This window comes from Oncorhynchus masou, chromosome 25, assembly GCF_036934945.1.
Source record: "Oncorhynchus masou masou isolate Uvic2021 chromosome 25, UVic_Omas_1.1, whole genome shotgun sequence".
NCBI classification, from domain to species: Eukaryota; Metazoa; Chordata; class Actinopteri; order Salmoniformes; family Salmonidae; genus Oncorhynchus; species Oncorhynchus masou.
In genome coordinates, this window is record NC_088236.1 from 41,713,049 (window position 1) to 41,730,592 (window position 17,544).

The 17,544-nt window shown below is 42.2% G+C and overlaps 1 protein-coding gene across 1 annotated transcript; it reads left to right on the plus strand.

Annotated features, from left to right (window-relative positions):
- Positions 1-268: 268 nt before the first annotated feature.
- On the plus strand, positions 269-16,850 carry pes (pescadillo). Its single transcript, XM_064937797.1, has 15 exons — positions 269-422; positions 989-1,068; positions 1,323-1,476; positions 1,622-1,731; positions 3,224-3,395; positions 6,007-6,096; positions 10,483-10,599; positions 10,917-10,994; positions 11,189-11,278; positions 11,773-11,903; positions 12,075-12,200; positions 12,958-13,142; positions 14,218-14,360; positions 14,847-15,032; positions 16,266-16,850. The coding sequence occupies exons 1-15, from the start codon at positions 399-401 to the stop codon at positions 16,347-16,349; spliced, it is 1,770 nt and encodes a 589-aa protein (XP_064793869.1). The 5' UTR covers positions 269-398; the 3' UTR covers positions 16,350-16,850.
- The last annotated feature ends 694 nt before the right edge of the window (positions 16,851-17,544 follow it).

Sequence of the window (17,544 nt, forward strand, 5' to 3'; positions counted from 1 at the left end):
GATTCCATATGCGTTGTTTCATAGTTTTGATGTCTTCACTATTATTCTACAATGTAGAATACAGTAAAAAATAAAGAAAAACCCTTTTGACTGGTTGTGTGTATTTGAATTAATTATGAATGAATTCTTCAAAATCCAACTTACTTCCAATGAATAGATAGACACACATGGGTCATCTAAATTTGACTGATTTTCTTTTATGTTTTCGGTCTTATATATTCAGGCCTTAAAATGGACAGCTTGAGGTGTCTGGGTCCTGCGAGTTTATTCCGCGCATGTTACACAACACGTGCATCAGCCTCGGTATTTTTTCGTGGTGGTTGTGTTTACATGATTGTCGAGAGAAGTAAAGCCAAAAAAAGTATTTTATTAGAATAACACGAAAATATCTGTTGTAAATGGGGGGTCTACAGAAAAAGAAGGTAAGGTTGTCATTGTCTGTCAAATTAATTGTCCAACGATTTTGCTAGCTACGTAAAGCTAAAGTTGGCTACAGTAGTTTATCTGAGCATAGCATTACATCGCTATGATTTTACTGTAGGCCTAACATGTTTAGGTAGCTGTTACTAGTTAGCTGTAAAACTATAATCTTGCTAATAATAACATTTTTGTAATAGATTGCTTGCATGAAACACGTCTTTTGTACTCAACTATTGTAGTTTACGTCGGTCTAGTCTTGTTATAGGCCGTTAATGCAGATTGTTTTCAACACTTCTATACTAGCTAGTTAACGTTGGCCTAGCTGCTAACATTAACGTTAGTACGGTACATCTTCACCTGGGGAATTAAAAAAGACAATAGTACTAAATAGTGATAAAAGATGCGCAGAACATTGTCAGCATCATGCTTTTTGCGAATTAGTATGGTTACACGTGTTGTAGTAACAATCTAAGAATGACATCCTCCCTAAAAGCCAGGTTTCTCCAATACCCCACATCTTTTACTGTCTTAATGTCTTGTGAGTAACTGTAAACCCATTTGTATTCAGTATGAGAGGGGCTCTGCCACCAACTACATCACACGGAACAAAGCCCGCAAGAAGCTGCAGCTAAGCCTGGCAGATTTCAGGTACTGGGTAACGTTACTACTGACCCACCACAACTTGGGTGGTATTCATTAGTACACACTGTCGCAAAAGTTTTACAATGGAAAATACGTGTTTTGTGAGTTGTAGGCCCTCCTTATTCCAGTCTGTTTTCTTCCCTATAGTGTCTAGTGTAAACAGCCTTGTCCTCTGATTGTGAATGTAATTGCATGGTTGCCTCTGTTATTAGTTTCTGTTATGCCAAATTGAGTCTGCATCTTTGTCCTGTGTTCCACAGACGCCTGTGTATTCTGAAAGGCATCTACCCTCATGAGCCTAAGCACAAGAAGAAGGTGAACAAGGGTTCCACGGCCCCCCGCACATTCTACCTGTTCAAAGACATCCGGTTCCTCCTGCACGAGCCCATCGTTCGAAAGTTCAGAGAGTACAAGGTAATGTTTTATACAAGCGTTTTGACTACTATACAGACATCTTTGTTTATAAACATTTTTGTACCAGACTAAATTTTCAGTCCACTATTTTCAAATCAAGGGGCAGATCTAGTAAGGCTGCCTTGCCCTGTTCTGTCTCTGGTAGGTGTTTGTGCGTAAACTGAGGAAGGCATATGGAAAGGCGGAATGGACAGGGGTGGAGAGACTGAGAGATAACAAGCCTGGCTACAAACTGGACCACATCATCAAGGAGAGGTGACGTCTCAATCCACTGCAGTGCCAACTGCAAACAGGAGATGGCAATGTTGAGCAGACAATTACATACACTGAATGTTCAAAATGTTAGGAACATTTGGCTCTTTCCATGACCGTGAATCCAGGTATGAGCTCTGATCCCATATTGATGTCACCTGTAAAATCCACTTCAATCAGTGTAGATGAAGAGACAGGTTAAAACTGCCATTCAGAGGGTGATTTAAAAAAACAAACATTTTACCTTTATTTAACAAGGCAAGTCAGTTAAGAACAAATTCTTATTTTCAATGACGGCCTAGGAACAGTGGGTTAACTGCCTGTTCAGGGGCAGAACGACAGATTTTGTACCTTGTCAGGTCGGGGGTTTGAACCAACCTTCCGGTTACTAGTCCAACGCTCTAACCACAAGGCTACCCTGCCGCCCCAATGCTACTTACCACACAGAACTTGCCTTGCCCACTGTCACTCAAGAAGTGCCCTTTTTGTTGGTCGAGTACGAGGCACTTGCGTTCAGTTTGCCTGGCCAATGCAGCGATGTTGATGACTACAATGCTTTTTAATACAAATCCATAAGCATCCTATATTTGCACGATTAAATTCTTTATCTGCAAAAAACGCTAGTTTGTTATTTCTTAGCACATTGTGGCTAAGTCGTGTTAGCTGCTAATCGCTAGTAAGCTGGCTAAATGTACTGAGTCAGACTAAACAGAGCTAGCTATAGAGCCTGATAATACCAGTGACGGTGTAGGCCTAAATCAGCATGTTGATTGTGCAACAGTATCTTCTAAATGAAAGAGGAGTACGCACAGCATAAACATGTTAGCTACATGAAGTAGTGAAGATTACATTTGAATGTTGCCAAAGATTATAGGGTCCCCTTGGAAGCGCTAACCAACACTTTGGTTCCTACCCTGTCACAATAACTTTGTATTCAAAGTGCCCACTTATCTTCTAACTGTAGAATTATAATAATTATATTTTTTCCCCATGCTTCCAACAGTTCACCCAAGTGTTTTGATCTAAATCGCAATTGAAACATTTGGTTAAAAATATGGCTTAGATTTTTTTTTTGCGCTGTGTTAAGAAGCAGTGCGGCTTGGTTGGGTTGTGTATCGGAGGATGCATGACTTTCAACCTTCGTCTCTCCCGAGCCCGTACGGGATTTGTAGCGATGAGACAAGATAGTAGCTACTAAACAATTGAATACCACAAAATTGGGGAGAAAAAGGGGTAAAATTCAACAACAACAAAAATTATAGGGAAGCAGCACTTGGAGCACTGAGCAGAAGCTATGAATGCAGCAGAGTGGGCAGCAGCTACGTAACAATAAAAATCCTGCACATGCACAGAGATCTCCATATCAATAGCCATGGCAAGTCATAAGATCTCTACGGTGTTGAGCCCTGTTTACGGCTCATGTCAACACATAAGATTTGTAAAGGATGTCCTGCAATTCTGCTGAGCGTTATGTTCGGGTCTATTTGTGTGCCAGGTACCCCACTTTCATCGATGCCCTCCGTGACATCGACGACGCCCTCTCTATGTGCTTCCTGTTCTCCACCTTTGCCCGCACGGGGAAGTGCCACGTCCAGACCATCACGCTGTGCCGACGCCTCACTGTGGAGTGGATGAACTACGTAGTCACATCTCGCTCTCTCAGGAAGGTAGGAAGGACGAGACTGCAGATGTGTCCTCGCTAGCATAAATAGTTGGTCCTCAATAAAAATGAGTGTGGGCGTGATTGATTAATTAATGATACTGACTGCTACATGTACAATAGTCTCTGAAATGGATTTAAGTCATGACAATTGTGTATACAGTGCATTCAAAGTTTTCAGACCCCTTGACTTTGGCAAAACATTTCAGTTACAGCCTTATTCTAAAATTGCTTAAATATTTTTTTCCCCCTCATCAATCTATACACAGTACCCCATAATGACACAGCAAATATATTTTTATCAAAAAATTAAACACGGAAATATCACATTCAGGTCCTTTACTCAGTACTTTGTTGAAACACCTTTGGCAGCGATTACGGCCTCGAGTCTTCTTGGGTATGAAGCTACAAGCTTGGCACACCAGTATTTGGGGAGTTTCTCCCACTCTTCTCTGCAGATCCTCTCAAGCTCTGTCAGGTTGGATAGGACCGCTATTTTCAGTTGTCTCCAGAGATATTCGATTTGGTTCAAGTCCAGGCTTTGGCTAGGCCACTCAAGGACATTCAGAGACTTGTCCCGAAGCCACTCCTGTATTGTTTTGGCTGTGTGCTTAGGGTCGTTGTCTTGTTTGAAGGTGAACCTTTGCCCCCAGTCTGAGGTCCTGTGCGTTCTGGAGCAGGTTTTCATCAAGGATCTCACTGTACTTTGCTCCGTTCATCTTTCCCTCAATCATGACTAGTCTCCCAGTCCCTGCCGCTGAAAAACATCCCCATAGCATGATGCTGCCACCACCATGCTTCACCGTAGGGTTGGTGCCAGGTTTCTTCCAGATGTGACGCTTGGCATTCAGACCAGAGAGTTCAATCTTGGTTTCATCAGACCATATAATCTTGTTTATATCTCATGGTCTGAGAGTCTTTAGGTGCCTTTTGGCAAACTCCAAGCTGGCTGTCGTGTGCCTTTTACTGAGGAGTGGCTTCAGTCTGGCCACTCTACCATAAAGGAGTGATTTGGTGGAGTGCTGCAGAGATGATTGTCCTTCTGGAAGGTTTTCCTATCTCTACAAAGGAACTCTGGAGCTCTGTCAGAGTGACCATTGGGTTCTTGGTCACCTCCCTGACCAAGGCCCTTCTCCCCCGTTTGCTCAGTTTTGCCGGGCGGCCAGCTCTAGGAATAGTCTTGGTGGTTCCAAACTTCTTTTGTTTAAGAATGATGGGGGCCACTGTGTTCTTGGACTTTCAGTGCTGTAGAATTCTTTGGGGTGTCTTTCCCCAGATTGGTGCCTTGACACAGTCCTGTCTCAGAGCTCTACAGGTAATTCCTTCAACCTCATGGTTTGTTTTTTTCTCTGACATGCACTGTAAACTGTGGGACTTTATATAGACAGACTGGTGTGTGCCTTTCCAAATCATGTCCAATCAATTGAATTTACCACAGGTGGACTCCAATCAAGTTGTAGAAACATCTCAAGGATGATCAGTGGAAAAAGGATGTACCGGAGCTCAATTTCGAGTCTCATAGCAAAGGGTCTGAGTACTTGTATAAATGAGGTATCTCTGTTTTTTATTTTTAATACATTTGCAAAAAAAAAAAAACCTGCTTATGCTTTGTCATTATGGGGTATTGTGTGTAGATTGAGAAACATTTTTGAATGGGGCTGTAATGTAACAAAATGTTGAGAAATTCAAGGGGTCTGAATACTTTCCGTATGCACTGAACAATAATATAAATGCAACATGCAACAATTTCAAAGATTTTACGGAGTTACAGTTCATATAAGGAAATCAGTCAATTTAAAGAAATGTATTAGGCCTAATCTGTGGATTTAACATGGGTGGGCCTGGGAGGGCTTAGGCCTACCCACTGGCTGGGCTTAGGCCCACCCACTGGCTGGGCTTAGGCCCACCCACTGGCTGGGCCTGGCTCCCCAATCAGAATTTGTTTTTACACACAAGGTCTTCATTAAATACACACACACACTCCTCAGGACCTCTCCAACGCCTCCTCAAATGATCCTGCAGGTGAGGAAGCCAGATGTGGAGGTCCTGGGCTCGCGTGCTTACACGTGGTCTGCGGTTGTGAGGCTGGTTGCCAAATTCTCTAAAATAATAGTGGCGGCAGCTTATGGTAGAGAAATGAACATTAGGTTATTGGCGCTGGTGGACATTCCTGCAGTCAGCATGCCAATTGCACGCTCCCTCAACTTGAGACATCTGTGCCATTGTGTTGGTTGACACAACTGCACATTTTAAAGTGGCCTTTTATTGTCCAGGGCGCAAGGTGCACCTGTGTAATGATCATGTTCAGTCAGCTTCTTGATATGCCACACCTGTCAGGTGGATGGATTATCATGGCAGAGGAGAAATGCCCACTAATGGCGACGTAAACAAATTTGTGCCCAAAATATTTATTTTTTTAGCTCATGACACATTGGACCAACACTTGCCGTTTTTGTTCAGTGCACTTAGCAGTGTTAGAAGTCTATTTAAGTGTTGTGAAAGCAGTTTTGGAGGGGTTAGTTCACATTGAATTCGTCTGAATGAGATGCATGCTCTATAGCAAAGAGAATAACTGATATTCCGCAGTACACTTGACATGGTTTTGCTTTCCCTGGCAGGTTTTCCTCTCCATCAAGGGGATTTACTATCAGGCAGAGGTCCTTGGACAGCTCATCACCTGGCTCGTGCCCTACCAGTTTGCCCATGATGTAAGTGTTGAGTCACATCACAGCAGTTCAAAGAGACATTTTGTATTTTATTTATTTATATACTTTGAATTTTTATAGATTTTGCCACTATGTACAGAAATTCACCATAGTAAAATGTATACAAAAAAATACATGCAAAAGACCGGGGTTCAGGGATACGTTGTACAATATTCACATCACCAACGTACATACAGTTATGTCTTAACCACATTTAGTAGGTAATGTCCCATTACTGAGCCTCTGGTCTCAAACTTGTTTTCCCTTATTTCTTAACAAATAAGATATCTTTTCCATATCAACTTATTGTATAATGGCTAACCAATCATCTAGTTTGGGAGGATCTGATTTATACCATTCTTTGTTATAGCTTGCTTACTAGCTGCAAGAAGGTTCCTAATCATATACTATTCACATGCCCTTATTTCATCCTGTACATTTCCTAGGTAGACAACCAGAGCAAGTCCTAGGCACACCATCCTAGCCCAGGATGTCTTTAATAGTAGAACACACGTTATCCCAGAACACACATTTTTTGCATTTCCAGAAGATATGATAGTGGTTAGCTCCCATGTGTCCACACATTCTCCAACACATTTGTTGCGTACAAAGTTCACTCATAATTTTAGCTGTAATAAAGGATCAATTCAGATTATTCCAATGTAACTCTGTCCATATTTTTGAGTTAGTGGTTGTGTTGTACACGCTCTTCCACTCTTCATCTTCTGAGATTTAAAGTGGATTCATTTTTCAAAAATGTCCTTGCTCTACAACAGAGTTTTCTTTACTTTCTATCAAGCCTTGGTACAATACTGAGATTACCCTACTTGCCTTATATGCTTTACTTAATCGCTCTCAACTTAATTTTAGTCCATGGTTGAGTTTATATGCTTTAGCTCCTTTGAGATAGTAATCCACTTAACTGTTTAGTATCTAAAAAATCCTGGTTCTGTATGTTGCCTTTAGATTCTGAAAACACAATCTTCCCATTCTCAACAGTGGTACACAATGCTGTTAAACCCTGATTAACCCAAAACTCTGATCATATGTGCCAGATTTAAATTTGCCATATGCACATCTCATCATAATAATAATAATTCTTTCCCATTTTGTGTTTCCAGACCATATCAAACCAAATATCTAACGCGAATGTTGTTATTGGGTCCAGTATGTCCTCCATGGTCTTAAATAGTTCCCTATCTCCCACCAACGTTTGGGTTGGCTTTCCCGTTATGCTCCTCTCTATATCCTTCCATATTGTGCAGTATCTAATCCTAGGTTTTTTTACCATCCCAGATAAATCTCGATATCAGTTTGTCCCATACTCTATATTGACTTTGAGGTATTATAATTGGAAGAGATTGAAATAAGTACAATGTTCATACTTCTATTCTGGAGTTGAAATCCATTTGTACTATCCCAAAAACACCTCTCTCGATCTACATTTTATATGGTTGTAGTTCGCTTTATATATCTTCGAGGGAATTCCACTTCAAACCAAATTTGGTGTTCATTTCTGGAGAAGGAGAAGTTAAATGTCAGGATCTGCGTTTTTAAGCACATTCAATTTATATCCAGAGTAATGACCATGTTCCTGTAATAGATTCATCAGCTTAGGGAAGCTTGGCTCTGGGTTATTCAAATACACTATGACATTATCTGCAAATAGTCCAATGATGTTCTTCTCCCACAGTGAAAACCCCTAGGTTCTCTCTAATTGCCTGCGCTAGAGGCTCCATATACAGGGTGAAAGGTGTGCGCGACAAGCAACAACCCTGTCGTGTGCCCCTTTGAGGTTAATCTTGTTTGTCAAATTCCCATTCACCTTTTATTCCAGCTTTTGGATTCTGATAAATTACTTTGATTCATAGAAATGTCCTATTCACACAATCAAACGCCTTCTCTGTATCTAGGCTAACCAAAGCTTCACTTTTCTCCAATTTTTGAATAGCATTGATAAAATGTAAAGTCCTTCTAATATTGTCTTGTGTTTGACAACCCTTAATGAATCCAGTTTAGTCTTAATCAATCATATCTGGCATGAACTTCTCAAATCTCTTGGATATAATTGAAGTATAGAGTTTATAATATACATTTAAAATTGACACGGCAGTAGCTATTACATTACTTCTTTACCTTTGGTTATTGAAATAATAGCTTCCTTCCACGATGGTGGAGTAAGGCCCTCATTCAAGGTCCAATTGAAAGGTGATCTAAGCAATGGGGTCAATTCCGCAAAGGTTCTGTACCACTCTGATAGGAATATGTCGCTACCAGAAGATGTTGTTTTTAACTCTAGTAACTGCACTCACTATCTCTTCCTCTATATTTGGGTGTCGTGAGCGCATCATTCAGTTTTTCCCCCAATAAATGGAAAATTTTAAGAATTGAGAATCTACTTCATTATATCCTCATCTGCTGTGGGTGTTTGAGTATACATGTTTTTGTAATAGCGCATATATATATTTGAGGGCTATCAAATTGTATTTGGCACATGCACCGAATACAACGGGTGTAGACCTTTCCATGAATTGCTTACTTACAAACCCTTAACCAACAATGCAGTTCAAGAAATAGTTTAGAAAATATATTTTAACACAAGAAAATTACATAACAACAATAACAAGTCTATATACAGAGTCAATGTGCGGGGGTACAGGTTAGTCAATGTTATTTGTATGTGTTGGTAGGGGTAAAGTGACTATGCCTAGATAATAAGCAGCGACTAGCAGCAGTGTAAAAACTAAATCAAATCAAATTGTCACATGCGCTGAACACAACACCTTACAGTGAAATGCTTGATTACATATATAACATAATGATGGAGCAACAATAAAATAACAGTAGCGAGGCTATATACAGGGGGTTCTGGTACAATGTGCGGGGGCTCCGGTTAGTCGAGGTAATTGAGGTATTATGTATGTGCAGGTAGAGGTAAAGTGACTATATGCAGGGATAATAAACAGTGTCGCAGCAGTGTAAAAATGGGGGGTGGCGTGGGGACAATGCAAATAGTTCCGGGTAGCCATTTGATTAACTGTTCAATAGCTTGGGGGTAGAAGCTGTTAACAAGCCTTTTTGACCTAGACTTGGCACTCCGGTACCGCTTGTTCTCCCTGCTACCGCACAGCAGTCTATGACTTGGGTGGCTGGAGCCCTCGGCAATTTTTTTTGGACCTCCTTCTGACACTGCCTGGTATAGAGGTCCTGGATGGCAGGAAGCTTGGGCCCAGTGATGTACTGGGCCGTATGCACTACCCTCCTAGTGCCTTGCGGTCATGGGCCGAGCAGTTGCCATACCAGACGGTGACGCAACTCTCTGGTGCAGCTGTAAAACTTTTTGAGGATCTGAGGACCTATGCCAAATCTTTTCAGTCTCCTGAGGGGAATAGATGTTATCGTTTCCTCTTCACAAAGGTCTTGGTGTGTTTGGACCATGATAGTTTGCTGGTGATGTGGGTGGGTTAATGTAAATTGTCCAGGTGGCCATTTGATTAATTATTCAGCAGTATTATGGCTTGGGTAGAAGCTGTTAAGAAGCCATTTGGACCTAGACTTGTTGCTTCGGTACCTCTTGCCGTGCGGTAGCAGAGAGAACAGTGTATGGTTTGGGTGACTGGCGTCTATAAAATAATAATAATTGTGGCCTTCCTCTGACACTGCCTGGTCTTGACAAAGCAGTATATCCTTTGCGTCGGACTCGTGGTTATGGTCATGGGTCAGTGTTTAATTTGTCTACTTTGTGGATCTCTTATCTTACCAAATACAAAATATATCTGTGTATTCGTCTATCTAGCAGTCTTGTAGATTTACGGCCTCCCCTCATGAATTCTGTTTAAATTATTGTTACTAAGAATATAATCTATTTTTCTCCTTGTTTCTTTAATTTGTTGTGGATCAAGTGATCTTTTCTTTTTGTTCCATACCTTTCAACTCCTTAATTCTGATATAGCCAATCTAGCTTTCTTCTGGAATGTTGTGAGTGTGATTTAGTTTTGCACAAAGGACAACCTTCACTGCATCCCATAGAATATTAGGATTCAACCTATTGTTTTCCTCTATACATCTCCTTGTTTTTATTTGGTTTACCATTGAATGTGAGAATTTTGAACAAGGCCATCTTAGATGTTTTAGATGTATGACCATAGAAATTATACTATGGTCTGATACATCAGATATCCCAAACACACATTCCTTCACACTGTGCTTATAAAAAAATAATCAATCTGAGAATGGAGTGAGAAACATTGCTTGATGTCAAATTTAAGTTGATCTGTTAATTGTGGGTAAATTAGAGGAACTTGATAAGCGTACGTGGCAATGGCTCTCCTCAACATTGACTCTACAATGCAACCTTTCAGGCTTAATTATCTATCCTTTCTCCCCCAGCACCCGACAGATGTGGACTACAGAGTAATGGCCACCTTCACAGAGATGTACACGACCCTCTTTGGCTTCATTAACTTCCGCCTCTACCAGACCCTCAACCTGGTCTACCCGCCCAAGGTAACCCAGTACCTGGACTTAACTTGCATCGTGTTCATTATGCAACAAGCGGAAGAAAACGGACGGCAGCGGAGAGGGGCTACCGGAAGTCAAATAAGAAATGCTTGTTGTTGGTTTCCGTTGCAAAACATTTTGCTACAGTGTGCCCTAATGAATACGATCCTGTAGAACCATTTCAGCCATCTCGCGTCACAAGCGGTGCCTTTTTCGTAACCATGTTCTTTTTGTAGATGAACATTGTCTTGTAGTATACAGAGATCATTGGCCTGCTATTTGTTGTCTGTCTGCGCTGTGGCTAACTCTACCCATCTCTCCAGCTGGACAGCAAAGCTGAGTCGGAGCTGAAGGCAGAGCACGAGGAGGACTACGCTATGGACTCAGAGAGCTACTTGGAGGTGGGCCTTTTCATCACTGTTATGGATTGATACAAATCAATGAGTAAACTAAATATTAACTTGAGGATTCCTGTATATGTCGGACAGGACGACATCCCTCTTTATTGATCTGGGCTACCGGCCCGTCCTTGATGGTACTCTAGCAGTAGAAATGTGTTTTTAAACTGAACCTGTGAGTTTCATGCGCTCAACAGAAACTGTCAGCCCTGAGTGCCAGCCTGGCACGGGTGGTCGCCACCGCAGAGGAGGAGGAGAACCAGCTGGACCTTTTCCCTACCGAGGGGGTAAGGAGACACTGAGCAAATTAGCTACCAGGCGGTCAGGAGTGTGTTATGACCAATGCCTCCCACATTCACCTTTCATTCCTTCCATTTAGAAAGCCCTTTCTTTTCCAGATCTTTGTGGTTGGAGGAACTATTTGTAGCGCACCCTCATCGTAAATTGATATTTCTGATACAAAAGTCGTCCTCGGTATTTGACGTTGATGTTCTTTCTAAATCACTGTTAAGCGATTTGAAGATGGGATAAAAATAACTGATAAAACTAATTGCTCACAGAAAGACCACACTCTGAAAATCAGTGGGTCTACAGAGAGAGGCTCATGTTATTCCCCGATGGATTCACCTCATTAGCAGTGTTAGACAGGGCAGCACTCCTCGATGGCTACACGCTGTTTTATAAACAACATGATGCAACCAAACCACCCCACTAACTGTTTGTGTACCCTTCTAAAAGCTTTTCCTGTCTCCTTTCACCCACCCCTTCTGTCTTTCTTCAGGAGGACCAGGAGAATATGCAGGCCAGAGAGAAGGAGCAGAAAGAGCAGGAGGCCCAGAAAAGGCTTTTTGAAGGGCTCAAGTTCTTCTTGAACAGGGAAGTTCCCAGAGAGTCACTGGCTTTTATCCTGAGGTGAGAGCTGCCACAGACATTATGGCACCCTGGGAAGTAAAAGCAAGCCAAAGCTTTTGGGGATTGTTTCCATGCCACACCGCACCTCAAAGGGGAGCTTTGATCCACCATGAAGTAAAACATTGTTTTTGAAAGTAAAAAAAAAAATCTCCATCCCTCTCTGTCTGCCAGGTGTTTTGGTGCCGAGGTGTCCTGGGACAAGTCCCTCTGCATCGGTGGCACCTATGAAGTCACAGACGAGACAATCACTCATCAGATTGTAGACAGGCCTGACATGGACAAGCAGTACATTAACAGGTGAAGGGAACCCGACGGTTCATATCACTTTATCTGCACTCATTGCAGTCGTTGCCAATGTCTTGCCATTCATTCACAATCTTTGCATGAATGATCTTTGAAAAAAAGAATACAGCCCCCGCCCCTCGTTCAAATCACAATTTTATTTCAGCCAGGGCTATTTTACAGACCCAAGTGTTTTGTTGCCCGGCTGCTAACTGTTGCTCTGGTTGGGGGGGGTTTCCTTCTCCTTCAGTCCCCCCTCCGAGATGGGCTCAGCTCATCCCCACAATGCTCCCTTTCAAAGGGCCTCTTCCTGCTCTGGCCGCTCAAAGGCCCCTGTTATCCAGGGCTTCCAGGGGGTGGAGTCTGTGGGCAGAGCCACGTGTGACACTTCTTGTCCCCTTTATCGCTCTTCGTAGAGCTTAGCTTTAAACAGGGTACATAATGCCGACACTATGGGCCTACTAACCCTGTCCAGACCTTTGTCTTCAGCTGTTGCCAATTCAACTTGCCAATGTGTGAATGGTCTCAAATATTTTTGGAATGTTTAAATGTTACATTCAACGGTGGGTTGGGTTGACTGACTGTAGTCCCAAAGGTGCAAACTCTGCCCATCTGGCTCTCCAGACCGTCTGGATCAAACACTTAAAGTATTTGAAAGACGGCTATTATTTGAACCCAGTTTGATCCATATCTGTGTAGAAACCTTGGTCGTAAAGGAGGCAGGCAGGTGTGTAACTGTAACCTTGTGCCTGGTGGTCGTGTCCTGCTCCAGGTACTACATCCAGCCCCAGTGGGTGTTTGACTCCGTCAACGCCCAGATGCGCCTGCCCGTTGAGGACTACTTCCTGGGGACGACGCTGCCTCCCCACCTCTCGCCCTTCGTGGAGGAGAAAGACGGTGACTACGTGCCCCCGGAGAAGTTAAAGCTCATGGCCCTGCAGCGGGGGGAGAAGCCCGGTAAGAGCCGAGTGCACTGTAGAAGGGAATAGGGTGCCATTTTCCTATGCAACCTACAGTTAACCGCTAAAATAAAGACATTTTAACATAGTGTCTTAATAGGGCTTTGGGCTCATTGCTTCAATGCACCTTGGCATAGATTCTCAAAGTATCTGGAACTCTATGGGAGGGATGCGACGCCGTTCTTCCACAAGAGATTACATCATTTGGTGTTTTGAAGTGGAAACCTGTCTCCGGTGCCGCTCTAGAATCTCCCATAAGTGTTCAATTGGGTTGAGATCTGATGACTGAGGCAGCAATGGCATATGGTTTACATCATTTTCATGCTCCTCAAACAATTCAGTGACTACTCGTAGGGGCCAGATCGAACCCAGATTTTAAAATGGAATAAATTGTTTGAACAAAAAAAAACATCTAAAATGTATTGAACTTATTAGGAAATTGATTAATTTGCCCAATATTATTATCATAAGACATTAACAAAATGCATCTGATTTGTATTTTCCTTTCTGAATATTCTGCCCATCTGTCTGTGCGTGTTTGTCTGCCACTATTTGTAGCCGTTAGCGATGAGTCTTAATGTAATGACAACCGTCTTCTGGTAGATGGAAAAACCTTCTCAATTAAATGTTTACTACAAAGTAGCGTATGCCTACTTGGCAGAATATGATTATTTGCATCAATTCAGTGGCCATTTGTTTAGCAAACTCTGCAATCACATGAGCGCCACAGAAACACCACTAACCAACGGTCTCTTCGATTTTTACCCTCGGTCTTCTGATGTGGTTTAAGCATTGTTGTGGACTTGGAACATCCAATTTTGTGGATGGGGGCATTGTCATCCTATAGGGGCATAGCCATGGTGGTTAAAATAATGGCCTGCTGAGCATTTTTATACATGACCCTAAGCATGATGGGATTGTAATTCCTTAATTAACTCAGGAACCACACCTGTGTGGAAGTGCCTGCTTTCAATATACTTTGTGTCCTTCTCTGCTTCACATGTTTCTGCACCTGCATGATGTATGTTGCGTTGAACTAAAACGTTCAACCATTTTTTTTCTTTAAATATCAGTACAAGAGGATGAAGAAGAGGAGGATGAGGATGAAGAGGAGGAGGATGATGATGATGATGAAGAGGAGGATGATGTGGACGATGAAGAGTTGACAGAGGAGAAGAATCTGAAGAAGATGGAGGGTACGCGAGCCCAGGGCAAGGTGAGAGAATCCTAGCAGTCTCAACACCAGGGTTCCACAACTGGTGGCCCACGGGCCAAATTTGGCCTCGGGTGATTTGATCTGCCCACTCCCAAGTTTTCAACAAAATATATAAATTTAAAGTCCGCTACAAGTAGTTTTAATTTTGAGGAAAACAATAATAAATAGTATTCTCTCGCATTATGGAGGGAGGTTTTTGCTTGTATAGAAATTTTAAGCAAGGTTTTGAACTTGTTTTAGTCAAATATTATATCAGTTTGGGTTTCTTCCGGTCAATTTGCAGTCTACAAGTTATTTAGAATTATGTTCTTGACCTTCCGCTCAAAAATCTTCCCGTGGCTGAATCTAGATGACCCTTGCTCTCCAGTTTTGCCATCTGAATGGCCTGTTTCATCTAACATAAAACATTATCGTAGGGCGTAGTACACTATAGAGTGCCATTTTGGACACACCCTTAGACATCTCTTTTCTCTCCTATCCCCGCAGACTTTGGCGGTGAAGGTGACCCCCGGCAAAGTGAAACCCTGGGAAACTGGTTCCGTGGGGAACAAGGTGCGCCTTGAGCAGGAGGAGAAGGCAGAGGAGAAGCGTCTGGCCATCATGATGATGAAGAAGAAGGAGAAGTACCTGTACGACAAGATCATGTTTGGCAAGAAGAGGACGACCCGAGAGGTGAGTTCCCTCCGCTGCGCACCGGCAAAACCAACAAGGCACTTCACATGCCATCACTGCGTCCCTTTGCCTGTCGATGGAGATAGATATTTACATAGATACAGGGCTGTGAAAAAGTATTTCCCCCTTTCTGAATTTTCTCTGTTTTCGTGTAATGTTTTACCTTGAGTTGTCAGATCTTCAACCAAAACCTAATATTAGATAAACCTGAGGGAATAACACAAACATTTAAGTTTTTGGTTTTGTTGTTTTAAAGTGATGTAATACCCAATGAAAACCTGTGTGAAAAAGTAATTGCCCCCTTATACTCAATAACTGGTTGTGCCACCTTTAGCTGCAATGACTCCAAACAAACACTTCCTCTAGTTGTTGATCAGTCTCTCACGTCGCTGTGGAGCAATTTTGTCCCACTCTTCCATGCAGAGCTTCTTTAACTCAGTGACATTTGGGGGTTTTCGAGCAGAAACTGCACTTTCAGGTCCTGCCACATCTTTAATCAAGACAATGATCCAAAACACACAAGCAAGTCTACATCAGAATGGCTGTAAAGCTACACATTTCAAGTTTGAATGGCCAAGTCAAAGCCCAGACCTAAACCTGATTTTGAGATGTTGTGGCAGGACCTGAAATGAGTAGTTTATGCAACAACAAAAAAACTGATTAACTCCGGAACCACATGTGTAAGGGGGCAATTACCTGTTCACATGGGCATTGGTTCCTTTTAAAATTTGTTTACTGAATAAATCAAATAAGTATCACATTTTGTTATTTGTTCATGTTCACTCATATTTCCTATCTAATATTAGGTTTTAGTTGAAGGTCTAACAATTGGTGTCAAAAATGGAGAAAGTCCGAAAGGGGACAAATAGTCTTAACGGCCCGATGGATAGATAGATAGACGCAGCACATTACTGTGTTAGACCCATCAGTACATTATCCCCGGGAACAGCTAGTCTCACAGCCTTATTAATATACATGGAGGTAGAGGATCAGGCCTGACATTTTGGGATAACTGGCAGTGTACTTTCCACTGGGCTGCTATCTTTTTACCTAGTACCTACCTATTGAGCTGTAGGGATAATGATTAACAGGGTTTGAATAGCCAGGCCCTGGAAACCTTGCACGCTAAAACAATAGCCCTTTTAGAGAGCATGTGACCTTGGTTGCACACCCATGAATTCTCAATTTTACTCCACTGTTCATTAACTCATTGACTTTACTTCCGCCTCGCAGGTTAACAAACTGACGGCCAAGAGAAAGGCCCACGAAGACGCCAGCAAGTCTCAGAAGAAGCAGAAAAAAGCCAAGAAGCAGTAGTCACTAAACTGTGGATATTCACAGTTCTACTGTGGATATACTTGTGTTTTTTCTGTTGTATGGTCGTCAATCATACACGGTTGAAGTCCCATGAAACTCCATAGGTTTATTCAGAAAAAGTTGGTCCCATTGAATATGATGAGTGTTAAAACCATGTGATCACGCATCTTGGCAGGTGGAAAAGCTGGAGGAGTCACATTGTGGTGAGATATTATCCACCCTGCCTCAACCATCGTGAGGTGACTTTGCTTTGTTCTTATTTGTGTGAACTCAGATATTCTGGTCGGTACTCTGTACCTGAACCCCCCCCCAATGATTCACCCTATTTTAATCTATGACATATAATTAAATGTGGTTCTGAATACTTTAGTAGAATAACTTGTTGGTGTCATCAGACAAATTTAAATTTGTATGAAATTTCCCCATGAGAACATTTTGTATGTTTAAAGAAGGTGACTCTTTGCTTGATATGTACTTCAAATAAATTGTTTATGGACTTTTGTTTTCGGTTCAAATTGTCCCACTTCTTTTAACTTGAGGGCGGTGGGTAAGGTGTGGCAGCAATGCACACGGTAGTGCTTAGTTACCCCTGTCAACCTAGCGCTACCTGCCATTTATGTCCGATCTTTCTTTGCTTTACGCGTTAGGGCTTATTCTCAAGACTTTCCTTCAAGAAAGTTTCAGTGGTGCGGTTCCTTTGGATTAAGATTCCTGCATCACTGTCCATTGTGATGAATTACTTACCATTACTTCTAGTCACTGCCACTGACTGGGAGTCAAATTCTGCTAGGGTTGGCGGGGCTTGAGTAATTTCTTGGTGCCGTGTGACACTGATGGTTTGTCTGGAATGATGGTTTGTTGACAACCGTAGCATGTTAGCTAAGCCTCACCCAGCTATGGACAGAAGTGACTACATAGCAGTTTAGGAAAATGGAAAAGGGTTAGGCTCTAAAGTTGTCAGCGTTATTTCCGACGCGACAACTAGATGGCGCTGTACTGGTAGCCACAACCATACAAAGCATCAGTTTCGACCAATGACTGTATATGAATGGACAAACCCATCGATCACGTGGCCCCATTCATTGCTATGTGAAGATGGTGCCTTTTGAAGGCAAGGATGTCAGTTTTAGCAGCTAAGATGGTGTTTCATGGGGTAGATTTTCAAGACAACATGCACCGTCCAGGAAGTGACGTT